The sequence below is a fragment of the Haliotis asinina genome, chromosome 15, assembly GCF_037392515.1.
Source record: "Haliotis asinina isolate JCU_RB_2024 chromosome 15, JCU_Hal_asi_v2, whole genome shotgun sequence".
Lineage (NCBI taxonomy): Eukaryota > Metazoa > Mollusca > Gastropoda > Lepetellida > Haliotidae > Haliotis > Haliotis asinina.
In genome coordinates, this window is record NC_090294.1 from 45,512,036 (window position 1) to 45,538,126 (window position 26,091).

Sequence of the window (26,091 nt, forward strand, 5' to 3'; positions counted from 1 at the left end):
CACTGAGCTTACTCTGTGACAGAGACTGCTTTTGGCACTATTCTAGCGGTATCACTGCCCTCAGACGCTGGGCATGCATACTGTTTCAAGCTCCTCGAACCTTTTCACTGCGCATGCGTTATGGACGCAGCGCAGCACAGCTGTTGAAACCAGTTTTCCTCCCAGCGCTGGGGGGGAATTCAGTGAAACGTTTGAACTCCAATTTCGCGGGCTTTTTTTTCATCGCGTTTTTTTCAACTTTATAGGTTGAATTGGCATTTTTTATGATTTGTTTCGGTAAGTGCATACCGAAAGGTACCAGAATCTGCAAAGTTGTGTTTTACGTTGCATGTGACCTTTAATACATACATTGTTCCACAGTGACAGAGTACCGATCGTGAATCTATCGAAGATGGGGATGATACAGCTGTACCTGATTGTGATCACCATAGCAACAGGTAATAAGCCATCTAAGCGTTACGTCAGTCATATGGCTTTTGGGCGTGTTAGTGTCAAGATAGCTGCAGGGCCAAGATCGCTGGGATCAAACAGCTGGAATGTTAAGGTGCTTGACTAAAGTTTTTATCTCACAAAACTGAAAATCAGTCAGTTGGCGGTAGAAAGTGGCTACATCTATATTAGATAGTCTAAACTTTTGATTGTAAGTAAAGATTAAAACTTTGTTATCATATGCTTGAAATACGTGCAACTGTGTCTGTTTGGTTCAGTGCAGCTAAAAATCACATTTGAAACATCCCGGTGATCATCCATTTGCATATTCAATTTCGAGTGATTGAATATACAGATAACTTGCTATGCAACACCACAGGTTTATCTCCTAATTAATATGTCCTAACGTCTTAGATGAGAACATTAAAAGACCGATTCATATTCCGAATAGCCCGAGTAACTTGTAGATTTTGTGCTAGTCTTAGTTTCGTTCTCTTGAAGCGCACGCCGCCTGTACATTTCCTGTCGACCTTCAAGGAACGTGGAAGACCGGAAATGACGCAATCACTGTCAACTCGACCCACTTGAACGGCTTCTCTGTTGATATTTACAAACATCTGGATTTCACCTGCTACTTAACCAATGGAACAAACTTTGCAATGAAGTAGGTGACATCCTTTTCTTTGATTCGCAGTTAGTTATCATTTAGTTAACTGACAGTAATATACTGAAAGGCAAAGGTATTGGAAATGAAATTTAAGTATCAATGGAGTATTTTGAATCTATTTTATCAAAATATACACCGGAATATACATCAATCGTTCAGTTGTTTTCTGAACACAACAGCTATGGGTAGTTTAAGGAGAGATCAACAAGAACCCATTTGACATCTTTACAATCCCTAGCAACCTTTCTTTTGTCTTTCAGTGGATACAGTAATATAAATAATAGCCTATTTGTCTTTAGTTAGATATTGTTATGACTACAGAGGGGCGTGCAACCCCTAATTCCTGAGACACAGTCATTTTTCAAAAGTGTTTTTGTGGCAGGGCGTGGAGTCATCCCGCAGATGACATACTTACCTTGTCAGCTTCCAGACGGAGTTAACCTCTTTGGTCATGTAGACAAGGCGTCCGACTTTGGATCAGGAGGTCCATCGTTCGAATCCCAGCACGGAGCTCGGAAATGTTGTGGTCGCCACATTTGCAAATGTTTGCTTCCAGATCTTAGTTGTTGGGGAACCAGAAATGGGCTCAGAAATGAGTCTCACTACATGAAGTAACTTAAACTACATTTTCCTTTTAGGTCCAGTCACATGAAAACACTGTTCGGACAGGAGGTGTACATCTTCATCTGCTGGGAGCTAGTAGCAGAGACCTCGGATGTGTGTAGATTCTATGAACTTGCGAGTAAGTAACACACGCAATGTAATGAAAACATCGTTGGAAACTTTATTAGTGAGTATCTCATAAATGCTATTTGAATACAGAGAACCTTTATGAAAGTAGCCAGATGTGACATGTGTCACACATAGCTGACAAGTGTCACACACAATTGATATGCGTCACACACAACTCACATGTGTAACACAATACTTAGACGTGTCACACACTATTGACATGTGTTACACACTATTGACATGTGTCACGCACTGCTGATATGTATAACACACTACTGACATGTGTCACGTACAACTTACATGTGCCACACACGATTGCCATGTCACATATAACTGACATGTGTGACGCACACCTTACATGTGTAACACACTACTGACATGTGTCACGCAGTATTGACATGTGTCACGCACAACTGACGTGCCACACACAATTGAAATGTCACACATAACTGACATGTCTCACACACAGTTGATATGTGTCACATATAACTACCATGTGTGACATATAACCGACATGTGTCACACATAACTGACATGTCTCACACATAACTGACATCTCACACACAGTTGATATGTGTCACATATGACTGACATTTGCTATCCAACAAATGGTGCATCTAGCTACACTATAGGATGGATAACCTAAATCAATTATTTTGATTCTATTTCCAAAACAACATAAGAACCGGGTTAGAACTGGACTTTAGCAGCACATGTTTATCGTAAGAAACGAGTAATAGGATCACCGCCGTATAATTGGAATACTACTGAGTGTGGCGTTAAACAACAAACGAACCAACACATGAGAGTAGTATGAAAACTTAAAAAATTGCTTCTGCTGCAGGGTCATTGGTTGATCGAAATATTTCCACCAATAGGGTGAAACTCCACTCGCACGCTTCCTCACTCCCTTACTCATTTGTTCTCCCTTGCAGGACACGTCAGCGCGAACTCCCCGGATAAGGCTAGGGCGTTTTTCCCAGGAATCTCCCCACTCATCAGTTCCATCTGCCAGCAACCCGACCATGGCTCCCCTAGATACCTGCGGAAGGTGACATAGGGGGCGTGGACCGGAAGTAGATTTCACTGATGACATAGTAACGTATGCTGTACAATAAATGGTGTGATATATTCGTTAGAAAAAAAACCAAAAACGTCTAGTGATGACATTTTGTCTACAAATATTAAAGCAATATTATTATCTACGCTCAGTGTTTCTTGTTATTCATCAGAAACATGGTCGGTGGAAGTCGGATGACAGACTGAAGGACGCTTTTTTGACAGAATAAATGTTCCGATATCTTTCAGGTTTGCATATTGACACTTTGAAAACTGTTCGTGGTACAAGTCATTGGTAAATATTACACATTTATCTCTAGAAGGAAGACATACACTCCAATTACCCCAAAATTGTGTTTCACCAGGATGTCTCAGCAATTCCATTTTAATTCTCTGATAATAACTATTAAAAAGATTGAACTTGTCATCAATGTGACAACCCGTTTAGGGCAGTAGGGTAGCCTAGCGGTTACGGTGTTCGCTCGTCACGCCGAAGACCCAGGTTCGACTCCTCCCATGGGTGCAAGGCGTGAAGCACATTGATGACTACCCGTGCGTGATGGCTTAGATAGTGCAAAAAGTGGCATAAAACCATCCTGACTCACTCACTGCATCCCGTTTCTTTGATATGTTAACCTGTGGAAAAATCAACCAAACAGAGTAAACTGTGCTCACCGACCGTTGGAAGAATGCACATCGTATGTTTTTCCTTCTGAGATGTTGGTCAGTAGTCTTTGATCTATATTCTGACACATCTGTTGGCTCAACCTTGGCTTCAAAGACTTAAAGGCTGATGCATTTAGTCTGCACTTGCGGGTATCCCGTTTATGATTTTGTCAAAAATACAATATCCGAAAGACTGTATTTTCACATTAACGGGTATGGCATAAAATCAGTATTACATGACAATAGCTCAGTTCCTGGTTTTGAGTGAGTGAGTGAGTTTAGTTTTACGCCTCACTCAGCAATATTCCAGCTATATGGCGGCGGTCTGTGAATAATCGAGTCTGGACCAGACAATATAGTGACCAACAACATGAGCATCGATCTGCGCAATTGGGAACCGATGACGTGTGTCAACCATGCCAGCGAGCCTGACCACCCGATCCCGTTAGTCGCCTCTTACGACAAGCAGAGTCGCCTTTTATGGCAAGCATGGGTTGCTGAAGGCCTATTCTACCCCGGAACCTTCACGGGTCTGGTTTTGCAAACGCATACCTCCATTACTTACTTCGAGTTGGTGAGCATGGTTTTAAGCCATGTTTAGCAATGTTACACCAACATCACAACGGACGACACCAGAAATGGGCTTCACATATTGTACCCATGTGGGGATGATGACCCGGACCTTTACCGAGCGAACACTTTATCCATTATGCTACCCAAACGCCCTCACTCACTTCGAGACTTTTCGAGACATTTGCTTTTTCACGTAATGATCAAAATTTCTTAACAAATGGACATTCTAAAAAAAAATCATGTATGTATGTATGTATGTATGTATGTATGTATGTATGTATGTATGTATGTATGTATGTATGTATGTATGTATGTATGTATGTATGCATGCATGCATGCACGCACGGACGGACGGACGCACGTACGTACGTATGTATGTATGTATATGTATAGATGCTGAGTTTTTTTTTTAATTTAAAACTTGGAATCGGTCCTTTAATACTGCCGGATACAGATATAGTCCAAACTACACATGTCCAATTTACAGCAGGGTTATTACATTTTAATCTAAGGAAATGTTTCGAAATAAGGTCACCGCTGAGAGTATGTTTATTATGTAAAATTGGCACAGGAAATGAATTGCATTACTTTTTTATGCTCAACTTAGGAAATTAGACTGAACATTTGTGAACATTTACATAGTAAAATCGTTTGTTTTGGTCAAAATGATACCGATGAATCACAGTCTAACTTCAAATTGGTTCATGGTCCAGCATCCAATTCCGGGCAGAATGCAATGAAGAAATCAGACCAACTCTGGAAAAATGTTTCTAAACGCTTGTCTAATAAAACAAGACGGTGCCCACGTGAAAATAAAAATATTCTATTTATAATAGACCTCAGTGTTTGAAAATGACTAAATAGTATATTATATAACTATCCTTTGTCTGTTTCGCACTTGTCTGTATATTAGCCCAGGGGAATCATTACAGAAATAAAGAGCCTTGATTGACAGCGGTAAATGCATACATTAGCTGAGGTCAGCCAGAATGAACAAAACGTCTGTTAGATAACAAAGGGTTTCAACTTTGACATGTCTTGCCACCTCCATTGTTCGATCAGCGTCTGTGCGTGACTGCACGCCTAATTCTCAACAACATGTGACACATCAGGATGAACCGTTAATTAGTCAGTTGATTGACTGTTTGGTGACAGCAGAGCTATCATAGCAGAAGTTAGGGTTTGTTGCTAGCCTCTTTCTAACAGGTGGAAAGCACGGGTGGATTATGTTCTCAGATCTCGAAGGAAAACAGAGGTAAGAATATGGTGTATACTCTTCAAAATGCATGAGAACTTGCTGATTTACGATTGACAAAACTGGGAGATATATCAGAGTTAACCAACGTTGATACCATAATACTGAATGTTTTGAGAGTGCATCACCATTTGCACCTCATTCGGACCATATTTGTTTGTACAGTAATTACCCTTGACTAATGCTTAGTCTCTCTATATATGTAATTTTGATAGTCGCAAACAAACCCATATAAATTGAAAAGGAGCCCCAGGGAGATCCGAATATAGACTTGCTTTGTTTAGGGGTGTAGTATAGCAGAGAGAACTTGGCAGTAGGGAAAACAATGAGGGTTAGGGACTGTGAAACAGACTATAAACGCTCTTGAAAGATGGTTGGCGTATGACGTGAAATTTGCATGTGTACGATTTTCATTTCAAACAATAACAACAACAATAACAACGACAGCAGCAACAACAAACGGCGAGAAACAACGCTAACATCTGTGTGACGCAGGGTTATTGTCAAAATTAAAGGTCTACAGTGATTTATCTACCTTTTTTATTGACCTAGAAAACCGTCAAAAAAAGCCTCTCCATGAACGCTTATTGGGCTGCTGTGTTGTACAGTTGCATCCAATGCATTGTCTCGGGATGGTGAGAAAGAGAAATGGTGGCGCGTTTGTAAAACTTTGTATGTATCTTCCCCCTAAAAGTATCGCATCTCCCGCTCAATGTGGATTTACGTACGCTTCATAACACCGGGTGTCTTGGAACTAAGGAACTCAAAGCGGTTGCTTACATGTTTTAGCAGGATGATGTTAAGGCAAATGTGTTCAGACATAATCTAGAATCCGTGCGTTTTCAAAATGTGTTAGATAATTCATCAACAATTGCTTTTACAAATATTGGCGAGAGTAAAGCATGTACGCCCCCAGACTCATGTAAGGCAACTTAGTGTGCGCGGAGACGTGTTTGTGTTCATCCTACAGATAGTAAACCTGGTTTGGGTGAGTGAGTTGAGTTTTACGCCGCACTCAGCAATATTCCAGCTTTATGACGGCGGTCTGTCAAACATTCGATCTGGACCAGACAACCCAGTGATCAGCATCATGAACATCGATTTACGATGGGATACGATGACACGTATCAACGAAGCAACCATGCCTGATCACCCGATACAGTTAGGCGCCTTTCATAACAGGCATAGGTCGCTGAAGACCGATTCTAACCCAGATTTTCACGAATCTGAGTATGATGACAAAACATCCGCAAGATTAACATGACGGACTTTGGGTATAAAATTGCCACTATTCTCCTTGTGTTGAGACGTATTGCAGCATCGGCTTTCTTTTAATGTCACATGTTTAAATCTTTTGAGGTGCAGTCGAGCGTGCTTTTTCGATGAACATTTCACATGTTTAAACATGTGACATTAAAAGAAATGAGTTAGGTTTCACCCAGCGCTCAGCAACATTCCAGCGATGTTTTGAAACCGCTTTCCGTAATATTCTAATACTTTCATGGCCGGTTACACCAGATATGGGCTTCATACATTATACACATTTGGAGAATCGAACCCGGGTCTTCGGTGAGTGAACACTTTAACCACTACCCTACCCTACCCTACAGTGTCAGATATATCTCTTAAAGTCAAGGTCTGGGTTAGAACATTGGCCTTCAGTTACCCATGCTTGACGTAAGAGGCAACTAAAGGGATCGGATGGTCAAGCTCTTTAACATTGTTGACACATGGCATCGGTTCCCTGTTGCGCAGATCGGTGATCATGCTGTTGATCACTGGATTGGGTGGTCCAGACTCGATTATTTTCAGACCGCCGCCATATCGCTAGAATGTTGCTGAGCGCTGGGTGAAACCTAACTCACTCGCTCTTTAAATGTGTTTCATAAACACAAGTCTAGGATGCGATCGGAATCGTACAGTGAAGATTTAGTGACGATTTTGTCGCGTTTATTCATTGACATTACAGCCTCTGATAAAGTACAGATCGATATCTCAATTCAGTCTCCCCCGAGTCATCATCTGGTCCGGATTCGATTACTTACAAGCAGAGGAGGTATAGTATTCCCAGAAATTATTGAGAATCATGTTGCGTCATGCAACTCATTACTTTTATTAACTTCTGGCGTTTTACTTACATAAACATGTTAAAACATCATCCTTTTACAGTCTCAGTCTTGTTTTAGTACTTTGTTAGACCTCCTCGCTCAGCAGTGCATGCCTGAATACGCCTAGGCACACTACCCATCAAAGTTTGTAGGTAATCGTGTGACAGGGTATCCCAATATTGGACCACCTCGGCCTTCATATCTTCAATATTTCTCAGTCCCTTTTGGTTTATTCTGTCCTTCATGACTCCCCACACATTCTCAATTGGGTTTAGGTCTGGGCTGTAACTGGGCCAGTCTAAAACTTGAACATTTTCGCCCGACAACCACTGTTTTGTGTAGCGCGCAGTGTGTTTTGGATCATTATCATGCCGGAAAATCCAATCATCTCCATATAATGTTTGTGCTGTCGGAAGAAGGTGACCATTTAGAATGTCAACGTATCTTTCTTTTGTCAAGTTTCCCGTGAAAACACACAATGGCGTCACTCCGCGAGCCGATATGACACCCCACATGTGAAACTTAGGGCTATGTTTTGGTCGCCGGTAGATAGGTTTGACAGTACCTTTGGTCCAAATTTTCACACAATTAGGGAAAAGCCAAACAGAACTTTCATCCGAAAAGAAAACATTATCCCAATCTTGATTTTCATGAGCCCGACACCAGTTTAAACGTTTTTCCTTTTGTGCATCTTTCATCAACGGCGAGGGAATTCCACGTTTTTTACCCAATTAAGTCTCTGTAATTCCTGCCTAACTGTTTCATTGCATACCTGAGGACTTCCTCTGCTAATCATTTCATTTCTGATGTTCTCAACACTTTTCAATTTGCCCCTACTCACAATCTGCCCAAGTCTTCGGCGATCCACAAGACTGAATTTCCTAGGCCGACCTGCCCCTGCTTTGTGCTCTATCCCGGTTCCTGTTTGAATATTCTTCAAAGTTCTGTATACTGTAGACAGAGGAATACCATGTCTACAAGCTAACACTTTACCATCAGCCTCACCCCTTTCAAAATCATCTAGAATGAGCTTTCTTTTCTCTCTTGCTGTAAATTCTGCCATGTCAACACAGGAAGCCGTCTGCTCAGACAAGGGAGATAACTCTTGACGTAATGAGCTGCCTTCTAAGCCTTCAAGAGTTGTCTCCCTTATTTAGTATGCTTAGTGCATAGTGAAAGCCCTTGTTCATCATTAGAAAAAAAACAAAGATTTTCTCAATAATTTCTGGGAACACTGTATGTTTCACGACGAGCATGAACAATCAACAAACTGGCGACATATTCAGACCTACCATACAAACGGTGAACAAATCATCAAAACTGAACTCATATACGCCAAACCAGAACAAAAATTGATATTGTTATCCTTAAGCCTCTGTAAACAGCAGAAGGTGCTTTGTTAGTCGGCAGTATTTGACTGACAGCGGCGGCATGTCGTGCCTTAGGAGACACGTGGCGCCTTGTCCATTTGTGCTCTTGTACTCTTGTACTACCGCTGGGTGGTTATACAAAGTTGAAAGTTCAAAGGGCAGGGGAAATACTCATTACCTTCCCTTGTTTCCGCGTTAGAGACACATGACCATCAATGCATCCATGACTAAAATGGTTTCGTAGCTAAGAGTTGATTTCAATCACTTTACGTCTGTGGAACCGGTGAATATCCGAGTGAGAAGAATCGGATGGTCGGGGTCGGTGACCTCTCTGATACATGTCATCTTATTGAATTTGCGTAGAGCAATGCTCATGATATTAGTCACTGGATTGTCTGACCCAGACTTGATTAATTACAGACTGCCAGGTCGTCGTTACACAACAAAGAAACGTCTGTGAAGGCAAAAATGTCAATGACGATGTATACGGCATGCATACATCTACCTAATGTACGGATTACTGTTTAGAACTGGGGAGACGAAATTGTTTGTTTGCAAACACAATAATACCATCTCACAATATATTACATTTCACAAATATTGTTCTTCTGTTGCGCGTTAATGATATTTTCAGCTGGTTTAACATTATCACTTAGCCTCGACTTCTGTTGCGGCAGATGTTCATTTTAATGAAGGGATGGACTTTATCGAATGATATATTATCTGACTTAAGTCTCTATCGGCGTGTTCAGCCGTTGAGTGGCGAAGAAAACAGGCTATCGACACCGTTACAGGCACGGTGCAGGTGCGTGCTTCATCCTAGTATTTAGATCTCTTTGATCACCTCCCGACTGTCTGAATTTCTGTTTGACCCGTGGAAGTCCGGGGTAGAATAGGCCTTCAGCAACTCATGCTTGCCATAAAGGGCGACTATTCTTGTCGTAAGAGGCTACTAACGGGATCGGGTGGTCAGACTCGCTGACTTGATCACATATAGATTTTATGACTATTACCAAGTGGTCGAAATCTTAATAGAATCTAAATTAGTGGAAATTTTTTTTAAAAATACTGTGAATTTTTCTTTTCTTTCCCTTCTCTTGCTGGTTGAAATTGGTGAAGTGAGTGAGTGTAGTGTTACTCCGCACGCAGCAATTTTCCAGCCATATGGCCGCTGTTTGTAAATACATGTAATCGAGTCTAAACCAGACAATCTAGTGGTTGTTGGCGAAGAGGGTCAAAGGAATAAATTGCAGAATAATGTAGGATGAACGCAGAGAAATGCGGTGATAACTCTCCTTTTGAAATGATGTAAGCGACGGCCAATTTCTCGCTTGGTTCCCGACTCAATGTGCGCTGCGACAACTTTCAGCATACAAAGACAGAGCCGCACCGAAACAGTCTGGAAGAATGACAACTTACTGCACATTTCTATTTATAAACACCCACATATATGACGTGGTTTATAAACAACGCGAACATCGTAGAAGAAAGTCTGCTGAATCAGTCACCCCCGGAAGTGTGATAACTCCACGGCTAAAATCACTACGCAAGGGACAGAGTCCTGCAAACTAGTGATTCAGGAGAATCAGTGCACCTAGCAGATTAGTGAGGATAAGATAGCTTAAAGTATAAAAGGATCACCATTACGATTTAAAGATCCACACAGCTATGAATCTACAGTTAACGGATTAACGAACGCTACATATATTCATGATAGTAAATCGTCAGGAAACAGATGTCGTCGATTCCGAGCAATTCCGGTGCCATCTGTCACAACACAAGATCAATGAACAAATTGTTTTCATGTATTCTTTTAAAACAATGTTTGCTATATAAATATTCTATTTGACAACCGGATTTTCCAACATCGAAATAATTGCACTGACAAAGCTGATGAATTATAACGTGATTTCGACAATCGATAATTATTATTAATAACAATAACGCAGTTCTATCTGATAACAAGGATACGTGTGGCAATACTATGGCGTCGATATTTGTGGCTGGCGTAATAGATCTGTGTCGGCTACATTTCACCTAATTTGTTGTAAGTATATTGTGGATGTCGGTAAATATGTGTCAAGTACACACCCATACAAAATATTCTGACACTTGACGTAATTTCCATAAACTTACAGGTTAATTTAGTGTAGCATAGATAATGATCATGAATTTTATTTTTGTAAGACCCAAGTCAAATTTTGCACATTTGTGGGGAATCATCTTACCTACAACCAAATAATTTCTGTTTAATTTTCCGTCGCTTATTTATGGAATGGTGACAATTCAGTCGTACCGTGTACTTCTTTAACATGGCGGCCTGTATGATTGTGCATTGTGGAACTATTGTAAGTTGATAAATATGATGTCATTAGTTAAATAGTGGTCGGAAAATTGAACTGAAAATATGTGCTCAGAGCAGAGATGATTTCCAATTTGCCAGTCAAATTTTACAAAGATCCACCCTGAACTCACTTCATAAAATTACTGGGACACAGATCTCGGCACCTGAAGTTCGCTTGACCACTAACCTTGTGCCTTAGGCTCGCCCACCACGCTCCCTTTTGGTTTTCATAAATGCGAATGTGGTTTTGGATTTGGATTCGTGTGGCATAACCTAGATCAGGGATTTCAAACAGAAATATATGTATACACATGTATACACATGTATACACTTGTGATTGTGCCAAAAAGAAACGCATGGGCGATTTGTATTTTGTTAAAATCTATTAATTACCCACTATGTTCAAGCAATCGTCAAAATATGTATTAAAAGTGTTGATATCATGATTGTACATAACTGCACACGTAAAAAATCGATTTTACCTGAAAATGTTGATTTTGATGATATTTCTTACAAGGATTAGAAAAGCACTGCGACAAGGCAAATGCAACCACCTTCCAGTTGAAATTGCGCAGCAAAGAGCATTCATTGTTTGGTGATAAAAGTCCAGATTACTTTCAGAAATTGGCATTCATTTTGAAGGAGTTCCAAGGTCAAATCACTACGTCACGTCTTGACACGGAACATATCTCCATTGACAATGCATACTAGAGATTACCAGTCTTCTGTTGCTAGGCGTCTGTATGTTAGTCGAGCAAGATATCATGGCTTGCAGCTCGTTGCAACCAAACAGTCATAACACATGAGTGTCGAGTTGAGTTACAACTACAGACCTCGAGTTACAGGCAGACCCCGAGTTACCACTGCAGCCCAAGATCGGTACATCCAGGTACTACAGTTGCGTGATCGTACTGCCACGGGTGCGAGCACAGCAGCCAGGGTGCCTGGACTTCAGAGAATATCCGGTCAAACTGTACAGAACAGGTTGAAAGAGATTGGTATGAGAGCCAGGAAACCCGACGTTGGGGACGTGCTACGTCGTCCTCGTCGTGCTCAGCATCTCCGTTGTCTAAAAATAGACAACGATAAATGACAGTCAACCACTTGGTTGTATAGACATCACCCTCTTCGAAACTGATGGAAAATTTCATGCACTAAAGTCTATTTGTGGACAACATTTTCGCAACAAATTTCTCGCCTATGTGTTTTTTTCTGATAGTATATGTGAAAGAATGAAGATTTTTATGGATATCAACTTCTTTATGAGAGAACACAACGTTTCGGAGTTAATGCTTACTCCTTCATCAGGTGATTGAGAAAGGGATACAGAGGTGTATTTATATGTACAGGTAAAACAATAACAAAGTAACAAGTGGAATGAGTTAACGAAAGCTAGTATAAACAAGCACTGATAGGAAGCCGATAGTTAAGATAACAATGATGGAAGCCAATGGTAATGCATTACAGTTGATTGGATATGTTTACATAACATGATTGGGGATAAGGATGGAAGCCAATGGTGATACATTACGCATGATAGGATGATGTACATAACACACGATAGGGGGTGAGCATGTTTACATGAGGGTTGGTGATGTACAAACACAAGTATGTACTCGGGTAGATAGGCTATACATGAATTACATAGATAGAATGTACACAGGTAGATGAGATTAATTTATCAATAAGTCCCAGGCACTTGGTAGGTACACTCCTTGGTCGCGGTTGATGGCTGGTTTCTGTCTCCGGATCTCGATGGCCTCTTGCAGTTTCCTTTGGCGCCAGTTGTTGTTGTTGGTAGATAGTATCCTAGTGTCCTCCCATCGAATTGAGTGTTCAGGGTTCTTGAGAATGTGTTCAGAGATGGCCGATTTCTGGTCGAGTTTCCTGACTGAGGTCTGATGTTCCTTCACTCTGGTGTTGCTTGGTCTCAGCGTTTCTCCAATGTATAGGTCGCTACAGTTGCAAGGGATCTGGTAGATGCATCCTCTCGGGTTAGGGTGTTCACAGCTGGGTCCTTTACCGTTGGCTTTTAGGTAGGTCTTGATGGTCTTGCCACTGGAGAAGGTGACATCGATGCTGGCTTTGGTCTTGATGAGGCGTGATATTTGGTGACTGATGGGGCCAAGGTAGGGTATAGTTACTCTGATGGGTGATGGAGAAGGTTTGGGGCGGGGTTCTCGGTCCTTAAGGGTCTTGTTGATGGTGGCTGTGACGAGCTGGGGAGGGTAACCGTTTAGTGTGGTGAATGTCTTTCTGAGGTGGTCCAGTTCATTGTTTAGGGCATCGGGGTGGCAGAGGGCTTTGGCACGTCTGGTAAGGGTGGCGATGATAGCTTGCTTGATCTGAGGGTGGTGGCAGGAGTTGTAGTGGATGTACTGGTCGGTGTGCGTCGGCTTGCGGTAAACTGAGGTTCTAAGTCCATCGTCTGTGGTGTGGAGGGATACATCAAGGAAGGGCAGGTGTAAACATATCCAATCAACTGTAATGCATTACCATTGGCTTCCATCATTGTTATCTTAACTATCGGCTTCCTATCAGTGCTTGTTTATACTAGCTTTCGTTAACTCATTCCACTTGTTACTTTGTTATTGTTTTACCTGTACATATAAATACACCTCTGTATCCCTTTCTCAATCACCTGATGAAGGAGTAAGCATTAACTCCGAAACGTTGTGTTCTCTCATAAAGAAGTTGATATCCATAAAAATCTTCATTCTTATGTATTTTCACTTCTAAATGACATTCAAAGACTATATGTGAAAGGTTCTAATCATAGTAAAATGCAAGTTACCAAAAAACGTCTGCATTGTTCAGAGTATCCATTTGTCACATATCCTGTATTTTTGTATTAACTTGTACAGAGTACAGAGACGACCTATCAAACACTGAGTACAACATTACCCCCAGACATAGATAACAATGAGTGAGTTGAGTTTTACGCCGCACTCAGCAATATTCCAGCTATATGGTGGCGGTCTGTAAATAATCGAGTCTGGACCGGACAATCCAGTGATCAACAGCATGAGCGTAACTGATGACATGTGTCAACTAAGTCAGCGAGCTTGACCACCCAGATCCCGTTAGCTACCTCTCACGACAAAAGCATAGTCGCCATTTATGGCAAACGTGGGTCTCCGAAGGCCTGTTGTACCCGAACATTCACGGGTCCATGGATGAAAGGAATAATGATCATTATTTCAAATCACGTGGAACAGTTGTCAACGTGTCTTCTTACGGTTTAGACACGTCATACTGGGATTTGTCTTTCGCTAATCCGTGACCATAATCCACAGCTTCAAGAGAATTAACCGCTGCTACGTCAAGCGACTTCTGTAAGGGCACTAATGAGCACGCCCAGTACCTGCTAGGTATTTAACAGCTACAAGCTGTCAAGGCGTCCAGATGTTACCTCATGCCTAGACTGTGACCGATTCCAGAAGTCAATAAATCGTTTCGGACGAATATACATACCGCCGCTGAAACACCACCAGAGGTCGCCATTAGGCGCCCTTGACCTTTCTGGAGTGATGTAAAATCCTAGACTAAATTGTCCAGCCTGATGTCCACTATGATACGCGTGTCCAGTATTTCAGCAACGTGACATTCGCCCCCAGTATTTTGGATTCACTAAATGGAATATAGTTCCTTGAAGCACGTAAGGTGAGTTAAATTACATTCCACAATATTATCATCTTTACTCACTAAAAGGGATATTGTGTCTAATTGTTGGAATCTCAAACTCTATGCTGCTTCTCTGACGCCTCCAAGCCACTTTTTACAGGATGGGTGGTATTTTGACTTCCTGTTTTCACAGTCAAAAGCAATTCAGCGTTCTTTTTATCCTGAGTGTTTTCGGAAAGGATCATCCCATAAACCCCGTTTCCCTAAAAATCCATTAGTATTGCTATATGGACATAACACGGTGGGAGGGGTTGTTTGGAAGCTAAAAAAGGCCACGTGAAACAATACCCTTTCATACAGCATGGCTACGGATGAAACTATTAATCGGAACATAAGTTGAAATAATACTGTTTCATAATGTCCACTACCGCTTACAGAGGCCGATATGTGTTTTATTACGGCTAAGCACTGTGGATTACGGGTCGTAATCCCCTATAATTGTCGTAAGTAGCAACGAGACTTGACACGATGGTTGTATTCCATTGTGCCTCATGTCACTGTACAGCTGCCAACAACTGGCTCTGTTTCTGTCCCACGTGGCTGGAGATAGACGTGATGGATCAATGATACGGCTGTGACATATCATGGTTTCTTATTACTTGGTGTAAACACGAGAAAATGGTTGAACATTGATTGACGCTTTATATTGTTAATAATAGTAACCGTGCAAGAGACGAGCCCAGTCAAAACTTCTGTTGATCAGCCCAAGTAACCACGCAAGTGACGAAATCAGTCAAAACTCATATTGATAGGCCAAGTAACCACGCAAGTGACGATAGCAGTCAAAACTCCCACTGACCAGCCTCGCAAGGGACGAAATCAGTCAAAACTCCTATTGATCATCCCAAGTAACCTCGCAAGTGATGATAGCAGTCAAAACTCCTATTGATAGGCCAAGTAACCACGCAAGTGATGAGCCCAGTCAAAACTGCTACTGACTCAGTACATGCAGTTGTATTCACGTGTACAATCGCGAACACAAGTGATGAGCCCAGTCAAAACTTCTATTGACTCAGTACATGCAGTTGTATTCACGTGTACAATCGCGAACACAATACCAGAGTACTTCATGCACACACACGGACAGTATTGATAATCCATACACCATACATTCAGTGGAGGGTTGCTGATGTCTGAGGCTCACATCTGCTGCACAGTGAGTTCTGCGCGGAATCAATCTCGCTGGTGGACAAGGTAGACAACATAATTTTGTGTACAATTGTATTCGTGTTCGTTTCCAAAAATTTAGTAGATACGCTTTTGATTTTGAATTTGTAGACTTTGAAAGTGTGTTTAGAATGTTTGCATTGTCAGTGGTGCAAACTGACCAGCTGTGTGAATTTGGGCGTTAATGGGTTCGAACCAGTGACAGGTTGTTGCAGATGAATAGGTTAGGCAAATACTTGGATTCGTTTGTGTAAAAACGAATCGGTTGCATTGAAAACTGAAATTAGGTGAAATGTTGTTCCTATGATGAAGTCACCGTTTAAATAGGGCTATGTTTGCATGCATTAAACTGTTATTAATATCCAGATTACTCGACATGCGTTGTCCCATGTATTTTGATGACTGTCATTTATCGTTGTCTGGTAGACATTGTACCGCTATATGTACGTTGTGTGCCGGTCAGTTCGTAACCGTTGTGTAACATTCAACATCTCCTAGCCTGACTAGAGTGGTTTCTCCCAAAATTGCGCGTTTTCATTTATGCGTTTATTCATATTATAATCAATTGATGTAACACGAATATGTGCGCATAACTGAAGCTTAAACCTGTGATGGTAAAGTGATTGTTGAGACTATGTCGATTTATCTTTACGACTTGTTGGTATCAGGTGTAACAGATTTGACTGCAAGTGAGGCAGCGGGCACTCTTTATCATGGATTCGATTTCCTTCACGTGTAGGGTACAATGTGTGACGCCCATTTCTGGTGACCCTAGCTTGTCCCTTCTCGACATACGTGGAACATGAGATTGGTTGAATATTGACCTCACGGTCAGTAATGCATGCTAATCGTAAAATAACAGGAAATAACAGGGTTTGGGTACTATACAGAACAGCAAAAGAAACGAAAGTTACGAAAAAATGAAATCTTATAAAAGTAAGCGTTCATTTTTAAAAAATCTTCTTTTAAAAACAATGACAAAAAGATAGAGTTGCAAGTAAGTACACTTGTGAAATAAGCCCTGTACTCGATATCTAGACGTGTACAATCAAAACAATACTTACCATGATCACATAATCATAAATATGTTTTTAAGACATTTCTATGAATTCCAACTCTTTCTCCTTAATTACCCATACAATCGACCTTTCAGCTATGTACGCCTGCACCAAAGAGTGAGTGAGTGAGTGAGATTAGTCTTACGCCGCTTTTAGCAACATTCCAGCGGCATCACGTCTGGGACACTAGAAATAGGCTTCACACATTGTAACCCTACGGGAAATCGAACGCGGGTCTTCAGGGTGACAAGCGAACATTTTAACCACTATGCTACCCCACCACCCTGATCACTAGATAGGTCAGCGGGTATAATTGTGAAGCACATTTAGGTATTTCACCAAATGGTAACCGTCTATGACACGAAACACATCGCGCTCTCCTCTCCCAAGAGCAAGGTGATAGCCTCGGTGTTCAAACGTCTGCTTGCCATGTTAAAGATCCGGGTTCGAATCCCCACATGGGTATTATGCATGAAGCCCATTCCTGGTGTCCCCCGTCGTGATTGTTGCAGGTATATTGCTGACAGGGGCGTACAACTAATCTCACCCACTAAAAAGGCAAACGAATATCATATTTAGTGAAAATCGGACTATTTCGTGTTCTGCTATTATATACACACTCTTCTGCTGATTCTATCACTATTTAGGATTAGCTTTGGCGTTGGTTTATTTTTTATTTATTTCTTCATTTGTTGACGTTGTGTATCTATCAATAAAGTCACTTGATATAGACGGATATAATGGGTTATATCAAGAACAGCATCATGTGTTAGGTCAAGTAATGATTTACCGTTACTCACGAAGGTCACGGTGTCTCCAACCGTTAACTGCAACTTAACCCTGTCAGTCAAGGGTATCGAAAAGAGAGTCACAGGAAAACAGGTCGCGGACAAAACGTCACAATTAATTCTATATCCACGACCTCCTGTTCGCACTATATGTTTTTGCATGTAAATCATAATCTGTTATTTACTTGAAGGGGCAAGAAGTAGTCCAAAGACGTCGTGTTGTAAATAATTAAGACGTTGAAGGTTCATACAATACAATGATGTGTCACAATTTTGGCTAGGAATAAAACCAATCAGCTAATGGAAATTGATATACATGTGTATTTTCCACTAGCATTCAGAAATAAATCAAAATTCTTTGTTACGTCGAAAGTTCCACCCAATGTGAATTAGAACCCAATTCTGATGTCGCCATATAACTAATTAAAGAAATAATCATGACAGATAATAAGTAATTATGATCATAGTGTTCTGAAAACATTTTAAAGACCACTTTGTCAACAAAATATGGTGTACTCGCTCCAGTACCCATTCAGAATCAGAAAACGAATCTCTTGTCCTCTTTTTGGGTAAATAATCAGACACTCACAACACAAAAAAGGTTACAGCAAACTGTTGGCATAGTGATTTTATACCATTTTAACCACCCCCCATCCCACCCCCCCCAAAAAAAAAGAAAAAAAAAAGCATGCGGCATGTAATATTCTAACTAAATGCTTCAGTTAAGAAACACTTAAATAGCGTTTTGAGACCCTCTCTAAAAATGTTAAAACCCATTGATAAATATTATTGAATTGTGACCTTTTTCCATAGTTTTTTCATGACATTTATCCCTGACTTTTTCTTTTGACTTTCTTTCCTCCTTTCCTGTCAACGTCTCATACGTTGTCATGAGTCCTTTGGATGCCGATACTGGTGAGCAAAACGGGTGCAGTGACAGTAGAAGGTCCATATTATTTTCATATGTTCTTGAATTTTTCAGATATTTTCTTTAGGTGTATAAACAAGTTTCTCTATGTTTTATATGCAGTGCTTCAAGTTACCTTTCATACTCATATTCCGTCATTATTACTATTTTCCCATTTTAATAGTATTGTCCAAATTAAAATGAGTATAATGCGTTCGATTACATCTGTTACTCCTGGTAGCATCATTAACTGAATGTAATTCATAAATATACAGCTTCGACTCTCTGATCAAACAGATTCCATTCTGCGCAAGGGGCACTCATCAGCATTTTCCCGTTATATGGCGGTGGTGTGTAAATAATTGAGTCTGGGTCAGACAGTCCAGTGATCAACATCATGAACATCGACCTACGCATTTGGCATACGATGACATGTGTCAACCAAGTAAGCGAGCCTGACCCCGCTAGTTGCCTCTTCCTGGTATGAGATGCTGAAGCTCACTTCTAACCCGGATTTCCACAGGTAGCGAAGATGTGGTAATGGAACACTATTCTAGCGCATTAAATAATAATGATGATAATAATATAGTTATAAAGCATCTAACATTCACCGTAGAGATGCCCAGTGTCGCTAAGACAGATAAACAGATTGATATTGCATTCTATTTTTCAATGATGTATGGAACCACCGACGCTAAAATGAATATTGAAAAAATACCCTATGTGACATCGAGTTTGATAGCTGTATTTATGGTAAACAATCATACATATCGCCCTGGAAGCCATGTTTGCCCCTAATGCCGAACACCCGGTGTCGTCGCCGATTTTCTATTGATAATATTATCCACCGCTGTTTTCATTCAACGCTACGTCCGTCCAGGTCCACGTTAGACGTGATCTTCAGCAAACAGTCGTAACAAGCTACTAACCAGATCGGGTGGTCACATGTTGTCCAAATTGCGTCTATCGATGCTCAGGATTGTTTGCAACTAATATGGCAATGTCCCCCGCCGCTAAAGAAGAATGAAGTATTTACAACATATTTACAACTTTTTATTTTTTGGTCACATACACAATGATTGAAATAATCGGTGTATCACAATGTAGGCTGTCACTAAATTTGAAGACAAAGAGTGCACCAGTCAATGAGATATGACGTTAACAAAAGTGGTCAAAGTGTAATGGTGACCTTGGAGATAAGGTGAAGGTCACCCAAATCCACTGGTGTCTACGTCATCCCCCATAGGTCACTAAATTATACTATATTGGGTACAACAGTGCATGAGCTGTCGCGATAGCAAGTTTGGAAAGTGTTCAAAGTGTGGTTGTGAATGACAAAAGAAAAACAGAATTCCCCCCCCCCCCAAAAAAAAAAAATCGATTTTAATCATTTATCAGTTTTGACAAAGTGCCAGAGATGTGGGAATATCACACCTATAAACAAGCAATACCAAGCTTCACTAAATACAAATCTCTTCAATAATGGTTGTATATTCAAATAGAAGCGTTATAAGCACGGTCTGAGTGTAGTGCCCTCCCGTTTTTTGTCCTCAGGACGTGATTAATGTTAAAGTCACACTGGCGTAATATCCGATAACGACGTCCGATATTGATGTCAGTATGGAAATAACATTTGTAGGTTACAATGATTTGTGACATATTGTCCTACTCAAATGGCACTTTATGTGCCAGCTTGTTGAACTATGATATGGAATCAATCAAATACGATTGAAGATACGGTGTTGTGTTGACTGGGCTGTTTGAATAGCCCCTTTCCGTGACCTGCAAGAGGATTCCTTACTGTATGGTACGCCATTATTGTCAAGAATGGTGGCATACCAATCATATTGCGCGTAGTATAATGTAAAATGAGGTCAAATAGTTCCTTTGCGATGATCAGTTTTCATAATGATACCCGTGATTATAAAATTAACTTGCCACGGATATTAGTTAGCGAGAAAGTAAACTTACAATAAGTTGTATTATAAATTAAACGGAAGGAAATTGTTGACGCATTTCAAGCATGAAATGGAGGCGCCGAACATTGAGACTTTGCTAAACTATGCAAAAAAGAATTTAAACATTGATCTTAGGATCAGCAACTGTCAACTCTGAAATGTCTTCACGCAGGGAATGACTGTATAGGTGTTTTAGCCACGGGATATGGGGAATTCTGGTGTAGCCATTTTTGGATATCGAGAGTTGTCTTTCCATGGAAATAGTACTAGACTGTTTTCATTTCAGTGTGGCCTATTCATGAACGAGAGGGGTAGGAGTCGGCCTCCGGCTTGCCGGAATGACACGAGTAGTTGCGAATGGTTGAGACATCAGTGCTTCCTCTGGACAAACATTGGTTCTGTCCTGTAAAGTCATAGTCGTGCAATTTGCAACGAGAAATGGTTCTTGAATATACACCTGACGTCGGAAATTTAGTCTCGTAAATGAGCTGAGCCCCGTCTCACATATCCAAGCTGGCGCGTTAAAGGTAGCAGGGAACCAGCTCAGTATCGAGAGTAGCGCCTCGCGAGACCTAAAGGTCAATGTACAATTCAATCAACCGCCCAGATCCCTCCGATAAAGTTGTGTTAAGTTTCTTATTTTCCGCCGCTCTAGCTTTGTAATATACTCTTTAAAATGTGGGGATTCTTTAGTTTGATTTACAAATTAAAAGACGGGCGATATATCGGTGTCAGACAATGATGAAATGATAATAATGAATGCTTTGAGAGTACATCACCACTTGCACTTCTTTATAACTATTGATCTTTCTTCAGTACTCTCTCCGGAAAGATGATTGGTGCATGATGTGAAATCTACATACGTCCGATTTTCGTCTTCAAACAAATACCTGCCCATAAACAAACACTAACAGCTGTATTATGCAAAGATTGTCAATATTAATTGTCTAGAGTGATTTATCGACCTTCTTTAAAATCAGTAATGACACCCCCTCAACTTGTATGTGGCTACTGCTTTGTGTACTTGCACCCCATGGGAGAAAGGGAGAAAGTAACTTAATCATGAAATCAGTTAGATTGTGAAAGTTATGGCTTTGTAGAAAACCCAGAAAATAGATCCAGTCAAATCTTTCTACTGTTAAGGAAAACGGTACTAATTTGAGTTTAACTTGGTTTCTCTCAGCAGTGAGTGAGTACCCGGTAGGTTAAGTATATGACTAGTAACCTTCTGCTGCCTGGCAGGTCACTTGGGTTAGCCAGGGTAATATTGTTTTAGCGCATTGAGCACCTGTGTTCGAGTGATCCTAAAACAGTCAGACTCATCAACTGAGGGCCCTTGTCCCCTCTACACTCCCAGGCAGCGAATGGGACGTCTCCCAGGAAACGCTGCCGAGTCGAACCCACTAAGAAATTTCCGGAGAATATGTACACCCCCCATACTGCTGCCTTCTGCATTACCCAGATTGTCAGAAGGGATGTGCTCCCGGTGGAGAACTTGGACACACTCATCTGCACAAAGAGATCAGGAGGTACAAAACCAAACCAAGGGCACCGAGAACAACTGGGAGTCTGACGACAGTGTACGTGGGATACAAGCGAGACATTTCCTGAGCTTCAAAAGTTTCAAAGCTAGCTTTATATTTGGCCCGAAGTTTATTATTATCATATTTTTATTATTAAGTGTCAGCGATATGTATATGGATTAGTTCTAAAGTACATCTATAACATACAAACGTTGAATCCTGCGATCAATAGTGGAGTTTGTATCGCTTTGGTCGTCCACGCATAGATCCAAATGCACCCAGTCAAACCTGTTCTCGTGTGTGCAAAACATAAAGAGATCGGTTGTAATCACTGACATTTGAAAAGTAAAAGTATTCAGAGAAGGAAGTGATGGGGCCCTTCCATCTTCTGGTGTTTATTCACGACAAGGTGCGTGATTTATACAAACTGGAGTACAGTATTAACAAGGTTTGTCTCAGGATTACTAGGATACTGTTCCATGATCCGATGACTGAGCATCCATACGGGAAACAAACAAAATAACTTGTTTAACTCCGAACCCAACCATATGACAGCGTTCTGTAAATAATAAAGACTAGGCAGGACGGTGATTGCATCATGCCAGTGGATTCAATTTGTTGGGGACGATTACATGCAGTATACCTGGTTACTTAGCATGACCACTCTGTCCATTAGATCTTCTACACAACAAGCATTGAAGTCTTTGAAGGGCATTTGTTTTAGTAGATGGGTACTGTTTCAGCATGCGGATCGTGTCCTTGGTTTTCGGGTTATGGCGGAGAGAAACAAGGAAGTACTATGCTGTAACCGTCTTGCTGATCTTCATGGTGGCGGGGTTCAACGTGACATCCATCTTTCACCAAGTTCATCAAACCAGTAAGTATAAATAATTATCTTACCGCACACATACATGTCGCTTTCTGATTGGCTGAGTGTTTGTCTATTATTTACAATACCCCGCTTACAAGCGAGTAACATCTCAATGTTCCTCGCTGGGAATGCCGAACTCTTTTCGTACTTCGTGGTAGTACTTTTTTTATCTCTAAGAACATTAAATCACGTATGATGTACGGAAGTTACCGATCTTTTGCGATTGCAAATCGATGAAAGGGAGCTAACTCTAAATCTGTCCTTCTTGTCATCTGGAAAATCTAATGATGCCTACAAAAGGTTTGTACCTGTGCTTCAAATTATTGAGATGGCCGGTAAGATAAATACGTTGCTCACTGGTCCCTCGGGCCGCAAGGGTTGATGTACCTTCGATGTTTTGGTAATGACCCTGGTCCCCTGGTCCCCTCGTGGCCAGTGAACAACTTGTAATGTTCCTCTCTTTTTTTCTTATGTATCCTGATTGTTTTTCGATCAACAATTGCTTCAAATGTTTTGCTATTCCACCTGTTTGTGTTGGGCATTGAGAATTTTGCGAACTGGTATTTTCACTATTTGATGATCAGTTACATTGGCATGCTTATGATATAGTCAGAATCCTACTTTCAGCATCATCAAGTGTTAAGAATGACGCGAAAATGTCTTAGCTATCCGCGGCAGAGCCCGATACAGCTGAACCTATCATGAAGATTGATGGTGATTTCACTAAAATCGTATAGTATGTTTCATACTTCAAGTGACTGCTGGATAAAACAGTTGCCAAATTATGGCATGTTTTTCGAAATACGATTAAATAATGCAGAGAAACTGTCATTAAATAAACACGCACACTTTATATGCGTGTTTGTTGCTTGTATGACATTTGAACGACTTCACCAATTTACCCAGGAACATGGGATTGTGAGTTTGTGAGTGAGTTTAGTTTTCCCCATCACTTAGTAGTATTCCAGCTATACGGCCAGGGTCTCTAAAAAACCGAATCTGGACCAGGAAATCCTGTGTCCAACAGCATGAGCATCGATCTACGCAATGATGCGATGATATGCGTCAGCCAGGTAAGCAACCCTAACCTCCCGATCCCGTTAGACGCATCTTACAACGAGCCTGGGTTTTCAAGACCAATTCTGATCAGGACTTTCACGGGCGTCATCCTGTGTGTCCAAGTTTTTAACTAAACAGGAGCGCAAACATGTACTGTGCGTGCTACACAACAGTTGGCACTTGAGACAAGAATGGGTTACGGAAGTCCAATTAAAACCCGGACCTTCACAGATCTGTGATTTTTGCTAAAGACACAGAAGATTTTAGTAATTCCAACCTGCAGTTCTCTTTTAGAAAGGAACCAAACGAAAACGTCCGAAAGGTTTTTTCCAGGGAGCAAATTCATATATCGTCTACTAGTTTTAGGGAAATGGTCATTTCCTTTTGTTTGCTTATTTGTCTATTTGTTTTACAGGACAAGAGCCGGCTCTTCCCAAAGACTTTCAAGAATCAAGAGTGGTCAAAATGTCCGTTGATCAAATTTACAAAGAAAGACTCCAGTATGTAAAGAGTGAATGTCGGCATTCAAACAAAGGATCTGTGTCAAAGATATTTCGCCACGACAAATTACACATAGCCTATTGTCCTGTAGCTAAGATAGGCAGCACTTTCTGGAAGCGAGTGTTCGTCTTCTTACATAATGACACCGGAACCTTTTCTGTAAAGACTCCCTTTGAGATCCCTCGCGCAGTCGTTCACTATGGAAAGAAAAACAAGACACAAATTTCACCTCTGGATGAATATACCAAGAGGACGATCTATGGTAACTATACCAGATTCATGTTTGCTCGCGATCCTTACTCTCGGCTGTGGTCTGCATACCTTGATAAATTTTTTCTTCCCGACTTTTGGAGGAGTTTTGCTTTGCATATTACAAGACAGCGGTATGACCCAACTTTTGAAGCAAGGAAGTGTGGCAGTGATGTCAGTTTCAGTGAGTTCCTTGAATATGTAGTGTCTCTTTTACCAGAAAATATGAATGAGCATTGGCAGCCCATTCAATACAAATGTGATCCGTGCCAATTCAAGCCAAACATCATTGGGAAACAGGAGACTTTTGGTGACGACTCCAGGTACATCTTGCAAGGAATTGGACAGGAGTGGATTATGAATGCCTTTGACCACGACGCACATGTCGAGGAAGAACTTAGCATGCTTATAGATTATAACTTTGCTTTAATTACAAAAAGTCGGTTCTATAGGAACTGCACGTCAAGGGCAGATATAGTCAGAAGATTATGGCAGGTTTTTCAGCTGAATGGCTACCTCCCTATCGAAGAAACCGCCGAGAGCGTTGTCAAAAAATTGTCAAACACATTTTTAGATAGAGATATATTTAAGAGATATGTTTTAGAAGTATATCGTAGAACTACAGTTGAGGAAAGGAGGGCACTGAAACATCAGAGGAAAGAGGCAATAGTCGGAGCCTACAAAACGGTTCCTTTGACGCTTATCAAAAAAATTACTGAGATATTTTTAAACGATTTTGAAACTTTTGGATATGATACTGCACCACCCAATAAAAGAGACACATAATCAAACTTCCATGTAGATTTATTTATCAAGGTGAAATCTGAATGCATGTTGAATTTATTTGGAAGTGTAGATGTGCAATTCTTCCTCATTGTTCTCTCTTCCACACTGACCTTTCTTCCACACTGACCTCTCTTCCACAATGACCTCTCTTCCATATTGTGTCTATTCCACATTGTCCTCTCTTCCAAAATGACCTCTCGTCCATATTCTCCTCTCTTCCACATTGACCTCTCTTCCATATTCTCCTCTCTTCCACATTGACCTCTCTTCCATATTCTCCTCTCTTCCATATTGACCTCTCTTCCATATTGACCTCTCTTCCATATTCTCCTCTCGT

General features: G+C 40.9%; 2 protein-coding genes across 3 annotated transcripts; both read left to right on the forward strand.

Moving 5' to 3' along the window:
- Positions 1 to 391: 391 nt before the first annotated feature.
- On the forward strand, positions 392 to 2,888 carry LOC137265138 (uncharacterized). The gene is made up of 4 exons (XM_067800452.1): positions 392 to 437; positions 931 to 1,093; positions 1,735 to 1,838; positions 2,764 to 2,888. Exons 1-4 carry the CDS (start codon positions 392 to 394, stop codon positions 2,886 to 2,888), a joined length of 438 nt encoding a protein of 145 aa, XP_067656553.1.
- An 11,755-nt stretch (positions 2,889 to 14,643) lies between these two features.
- LOC137265790 (carbohydrate sulfotransferase 11-like) lies at positions 14,644 to 25,759 on the forward strand. Of its 2 annotated transcripts, none has more exons than XM_067801247.1 (3): positions 14,644 to 14,866; positions 23,032 to 23,165; positions 24,634 to 25,759. In XM_067801247.1, exons 1-3 carry the CDS (start codon positions 14,838 to 14,840, stop codon positions 25,752 to 25,754), a joined length of 1,284 nt encoding a protein of 427 aa, XP_067657348.1. In that variant the 5' UTR covers positions 14,644 to 14,837; the 3' UTR covers positions 25,755 to 25,759. The 2 variants fall into 2 exon arrangements, with proteins under 2 accessions (XP_067657348.1, XP_067657347.1); XM_067801246.1 differs by lacking the exon at positions 14,644 to 14,866 and adding an exon at positions 15,993 to 16,081.
- The last annotated feature ends 332 nt before the right edge of the window (positions 25,760 to 26,091 follow it).

What these genes read in the sequence shown, in the direction of transcription:
- LOC137265138 (XM_067800452.1), top strand. Translation starts at nt 392, where the DNA reads ATGGGGATGATACAGCTGTACCTGATTGTGATCACCATAGCAACAG. An exon ending in TGTGATCACCATAGCAACAG is followed by an intron (nt 438 to 930) that starts GTAATAAGCCAT and finishes GTTCTCTTGAAG; the next exon opens with CGCACGCCGCCTGTACATTT. An exon ending in GGAACAAACTTTGCAATGAA is followed by an intron (nt 1,094 to 1,734) that starts GTAGGTGACATC and finishes TTTTCCTTTTAG; the next exon opens with GTCCAGTCACATGAAAACAC.
- LOC137265790 (XM_067801246.1), top strand. Translation starts at nt 16,017, where the DNA reads ATGTCTGAGGCTCACATCTGCTGCACAGTGAGTTCTGCGCGGAATCAA. An exon ending in CAATCTCGCTGGTGGACAAG is followed by an intron (nt 16,082 to 23,031) that starts GTAGACAACATA and finishes GTACTGTTTCAG; the next exon opens with CATGCGGATCGTGTCCTTGG. An exon ending in TCACCAAGTTCATCAAACCA is followed by an intron (nt 23,166 to 24,633) that starts GTAAGTATAAAT and finishes TTTGTTTTACAG; the next exon opens with GACAAGAGCCGGCTCTTCCC.